The 5,727-nt window shown below is 41.4% G+C and overlaps 1 protein-coding gene across 1 annotated transcript; it reads left to right on the top strand.

Annotated features, from left to right (window-relative positions):
• The first annotated feature begins 4,444 nt into the window (after positions 1 to 4,444).
• Positions 4,445 to 5,346, top strand: LOC124981347 (39S ribosomal protein L1, mitochondrial-like). Its single transcript, XM_047547649.1, is given in 2 exon segments — positions 4,445 to 5,221; positions 5,224 to 5,346. Coding segments are annotated over 2 exon segments (900 nt in total).
• Positions 5,347 to 5,727: the final 381 nt, after the last annotated feature.

The following is a 5,727-nucleotide window of genomic DNA, read 5'->3' as shown; positions in this document are numbered from 1 at the left end:
GTGAGGTTGGAGTTAAGCCCTTAGCAAACGGGCTGTGGGAAGAGCAGATTCAAGGGGAAGCAGAAGTGTTTCACAGTCCTCTTCAAGTGGACCTTGTTGGGTGGTTGTGTGTTTTATCTAGGTTCCAAGAACTGGCACAGAATCCCAGAGGCACCCACCCATTAACCCTTTAGTTATTGGATCCCGGGAGCTGCGGGAACACGTGGAGTTTGAGTCAGCCACGTCAGTTTCTTCAGAAGGATGACAACGTTTCATCCATCTGGACAGGGCCTGGCTGACCAGGTGAGGGTGGCCTTGGAGAACGAGGACTCTGCCTCCTGCTTCACCTTGTCCTCCAGGCTAAAGTGACTCTCATTTGGCTCTGCCTTTATCTTTCTATTTGGTGATAAAATTCCCCAGTTCCAGTCCTCAAGAGGACAGCGAAATCTGAGCAGTTTCTGTTTAGGACCACTACCCTTCTTCAGAAAAGTTCCAGTCTCTCCACAGAACACAGCAGTGTCGGTTGCAGACATCAGTGCTATGAATAATGTGCGTGTGAGAGAGAGACAGAGAAGAGAGAGAGAGAGAGAGAGAGAGAGAGAGAGAGAGAGAGAGAGAGAGAGAGAGAGAGAGAGGTGTACCATTTTGGGGTTAGTTCCAGAGACTTCAGAGCATCATTCCTTTTTTATTTGAAAATAAATTTGATGAAGAACTACAATTCTAAGAAATAGACTCAACCAAGTTTTATTTCCAAGGAAAGAGCCTATCCTGTGTCTTAACTCCTCCAAAGTCACATATGATATCGGCTTTAAATAACTTAACGAATGAAAGATGAATGTCCTCCTATGCATCCTTTGAATAGTAATGAACAACCAAGGCATTGAGACCAAAGGTCTACCCTTCACCTGCTTTTGCCTCCAAGTATCACAAATACTGCTGATTGTTTACACATAACCATTCCACATACACACACACCTTTTCTTTGCTAACAAAATCTTAGTTTGACAAGAGAGAAAGTGTGCCCAGCTCCAGGAAACAAATCATTTTTGGTCTAAATTCATCATGATATCCCTCTTCTCCTTTGCCAGGACTAGGAAATATGAGGAAGTCTGGGGAGGAGACTTGGCAGAATTGGGGTTAATTTTTTCCATCCCTAATACAAAGAGGGAGACCAAGAAGAGATACCCACTTTCTTCTCCTTCTACAGTGAGGACTTGGGGTGAATTCCAGGGCACTCTGGACATCATTTCTTTTTTTTCTTTCTTTCTTTCTTTTTCTTTTTTTTTTTGAAAATAGAGTTAATGAAGAACTGTATTTGGAGTTATTAAAGGGGAAGCCAAAGATGGGTGGAGAAGCAGCCCCTAGAATATCTGGAAGCCAATCTGGCGCCACCTCCCACCAGACTTTCTCCCTTTTCCTCCTCCTCCTTCTTTTGCAGTACTGGGCATTGCACTTAGTGCCTCTAACATGCTAGGTAAGCACCCTGTCACCGAGTTACATCCCCAGCCTTTTTTTTTTTTTTTTAATTCATTTTGAGACAGGGTCTCACTAAGTTTCACCTGCTACTAAAAGTCTCTGGATACACCTGACTTCATAGAGCTTGCTATGCTCAGGAGCGTTTATAGCTAACATTCTTCATCCTGGCTCAGCAAAACCAATTCCCCATCTGCCACTTGCTGTTAGGTCATGGCTCCTTAAGAGCTTGTTAAATACTGTTAAATATCCAAGAGTATTATAAAAGCAAAGTGTTTCAATTTCTCTGGTTTTCTTGTGTACTTTGGCTGGTGGAATATTATACATAAAATGATTTTTCAATAACGTCTCTGTAGAAAAGAGAATGTCCATATTCCTAAATAGTCATTTTAAAAATTCCTTCTTTAAAGTGTTTTTTAAACTTTCTGGCTCAAGATTTGAATTCTTAATTGGGTCCGCTTTTAGGGATTATTGGAAACCCACCACTAACAGCCTCTACTGTTGCCCGAGGCAGTCTTTTTTTTTTTTTTTTTTTTTTCTAATTGCTGTAAAAGCTCACCTGCATTATTAAAACCCACATTATTCCTCATTTTTTATGGCGTGGCATTTGTTAACCTTACTTGTCCACAACTTCAGTACTTTCCCCACTTTTATCTCTTGGCTTGAGTTTGTGTTATATTTAATTTTTTTTTTATCCCAGTTTTCCCCTTTTCCACCCATTCATATCTTTCGATCTTATGTCCCTAACAATACGGGAATATGGCCAAACTTCATTTTGGGAACTGCTGTTGAAACTGACTTTCTCCACTTCTGCTGGCAGATGAGGTCTGTGTAAGCGGTAGGCTTCTGCAACTGAGAAATCGTTGCCACTCTCAATAGTGGGCTATGCCTTCCAGTGTTGCCGCAGACCCCAAAAGCTCACTGCCAATTTCTTCTTTCTGGATTCTTGTCTCTCAGTTCAAAGAATGAAATCCACAGATGAGGATGACCGAGTTAAGAGTAGGATGTATTCAAGTGTCAACAGAAACAACTCTCCCAAGGCAAGAGAGGTTGCCACCTGTGTGCTAGTCCAGGGGTTTATATAGCACTTGGGTCAAGCCGTTAGTCCTACGCGAATCAGGGAAAGGTGCTAATGCTATTGGAGAGCGCCGAGAGTCTGAACTTCCTTTCAGGTGTGGCCCACTCTGCTTTCCTGCCACTGGAAAGGAAGCAGGAGGTTGAGGTCCTCCAATAGTGGATGCTTGCCATTCCGAGCCGCCTTGCTGTGTGGAGCAGGCTTCTGCAGGGAGTGTTGGCACCGTGGGGTGGCATGCCCTGGCTTGCCTGGGTTCTGCCTGCCATGCCTCCACGTGGGCCAGCAAGCCAGTGCTCCACCTGTGCTCCAGGCTGCGCTCCAGCTTGCCAGGGCTACCCCTTCACAACCCCACTGCTCCATCGCTTCTTTCCTGCGGGGATTAGAGGGCTGACTCTATGGTTCAGCATCTAGGGAGCCAAGTCGATGGATCAGTTTTACAGATGACAGCATTGTGGAGAATTATGGAATCAACTACCAAATGTACATCCTCCATCTACCAGGTTTTCTGGTTTTTGGCTCTTTCCTTTAGAGTATAATTAAGGTGTTCAGGTTAAAATCAGCTCCTGGAAATCCTTGATATTCTCTAATAAACAATAATAATCACAAACTAGTACTTGTCAGACACTAAAATAAACCATGCCAAAATGCTTATGCACAACTTTTCCTTCATTCTGGGTTTTAGTTAGTTACTTTGTTTGTTGGTACCGGGGATTGAACTCAGGGGCACTTAACCACTGAGCCATATCCCCAGCCCTTTTTATATTTTATTTAGAGACAGGATCTTGCTAAGTTGCTGAGATTGGCTTCAAACATGAAATCCCCCTGCCTCAGACTCCTGAGACCCTGGGATTATAGGCGTGTGCCTTTGCGCCCGATTGGATTTTAGTTTTTAAGTTGGCCAAGGTAAATTGATTTAATTATTGTCAAGAAATAGAGCTGGGGCTGGGGATATAGCTCAGTTGGTAGCGTGTTTGCCTTGCAAGCTGAAGGCCCTGGGTTGGATCCCAAGCACCGCAAAAAAAAAAAAAAAAAAAAGAAAGTAGATAGAGTTTATTTGCATAATTAAATGAATAGATGTAGGATGTGGTGAGGGAGCAAGAAGAGAAGGTGACAAAAGAACACTAACCAAGTTAGGACTCTTTTAGTGAATTCAGCCAGTGCAGATTTGTGGGCCAATGAGTATTTTTGTAAGTGATTTACTACACTTATTTTCAAATTCCATGTAGAGCTCCAATTGCAGCAAGTCAGGTGAGTAATTGATCTCCTATACCAAGCAACAACTTGGTAGTATAAAACTTTGTTCATTAAATTCAGCAACCTGGACCAGGCAATGAGGACTGCTTCTGGAAGCCTAGGCCTATGGGGAGGGGTTTCAAAGCTGTCTCCATCTTACCTGAGGGATTCCCAAGAGAAGAAGGACATACCCCCCACACACAGGGCCACATAGGGAAACACCAGGTTTGGTCAGGAGGCAGGAAGGAGTGAGGAAAAGGTCAGAGCAGAGATTTTCTTGTTTCCCCTGGAAAAGACAGGGCAGGACTGGGGAAACAGCCCAAGATTGTCTAGTTGGAATAATTTCAACAGAATCTGGACTATAGGGATAGTCCTTAGTTGTCTGGTACCTGGTTCTGGATGATTTAAATCAGGAGAAATATTGGCTGATGTGTGAGAGTTTGAAAAGGAGATAGTTGGGAGTTGGACATATAACTGGTTGGAAGGTTAATAATACGATTTTTGTCAGCCCATGAAACCTGTATTGCAAGGGAGATAAAAATAATTTTGTCTGTTAGTTCGGTCTTGTAAATAACAGATACCAAAATAGAGAAATACAGAATCAAAGTCCATATGATCAGCGAGTCTCAGTGCAGTCTAATCCTCTTACATAAAAACACAACTTAGGAATCCGGAATGTCCAACATGGTGGCAGCCGTAAGATGCCTTGGAAGAGTCTTGATCCATCATCAAAGACATAATCCTTCCAAGATGGTTTATCAGACATTTCTTTATCCTTATTCTTTAAACATTCAAGTGTCCAATAGACATTTTGCTGCTGCTACAAAGCCTGCAAAGAAAACAAAAAGAGATACCAAAGGAGAAGCATCAGATGAAAAAAAGGATGAGATAGAAAAAATAAAGTCATATCCCTACATGGAAGGTGAACCTGAGGATGATGTCTATTTAAAATGTCTATACCCAAGGCAGATATATGAGGTGGAGAAAGCTGTTCAGTTCCTTAAGAAATTTCAAATTTTGGACTTTACTAATCCAAAGCAAGGGGTTTGTCTTGACTTGACACTGGATATGGCACTGAGGAAAAAGAATGCATCAGAGATTAAAATAGCAGAAGAAAATGGAGCTGCATTTGCAGGAGGAACTAATCTGATTCAGAAGATTCTGGATGATGAAATTCAAGTAGACGTTTATGTAGCTGTTACAGAAATAATGCCTGAACTTAATCCATTAAAGAAGAAACTGAAAAAAAAGTTTCCAAGGCTTGCTAGAAATTCCATTGGCCGTGACATCCCCAAAATGCTTGAATTATTTAAAACTGGACGTGAAATTCGTGTAGATGAGGAAAGAGAGAACTTTCTCAGTACCCAAATAGCCACATTGGATATGTCAAGTGACCAGATTGCTACCAATCTGCAAGCAGTTATTAATGAAGTCTGTAAGCATAGACCTCTGAATTTGTGTATTTGTGTCCCTTTGTAGTACGTGCCTTCCTTCGTAGTGCAGTAAGTGAAGGTTTGCTACTAAAGATTGATCCATTGCTGCCCAAAGAAGTAGAAACTAAAGAAAGTAACCAAGAAGCTGCCTAAAAGTGTTGAATTGTGAAATTATTTTGAATGGATTAAGAAACAACAAAGAGGGTTGGAGATATAGCTCAGTTGGTAGAGTGCTTGCCTTGCAAGCACAAGGCCCTGGGTTCAATCCCCAGCACCAAAAAAAAAAAAAAAAAAAAAAAAAAAGAAAGAAAGAAAAGAAAGAAACAACAAAGAAAATTATAAAACTGCATAATTTCTAAAACAAACAAACAAACAAAAAAATAAAACACACAACTTAGAAAGTGTATCATATACTAAGGAACACAGAGAAAAATCACAAAGCCATTTCAGGTTTTAATCATAAGATAGAGAGAATTTGGTCTTGCCCAAAGTGTGTTCTGACTTGTTCTCAACTTCTGAAATTAATCCATGTTA

This window comes from Sciurus carolinensis, chromosome 3 (genome assembly GCF_902686445.1).
Source record: "Sciurus carolinensis chromosome 3, mSciCar1.2, whole genome shotgun sequence".
Classification (NCBI taxonomy): Eukaryota; Metazoa; Chordata; class Mammalia; order Rodentia; family Sciuridae; genus Sciurus; species Sciurus carolinensis.
This window is presented reverse-complemented; position numbering and strand designations above follow the sequence as displayed.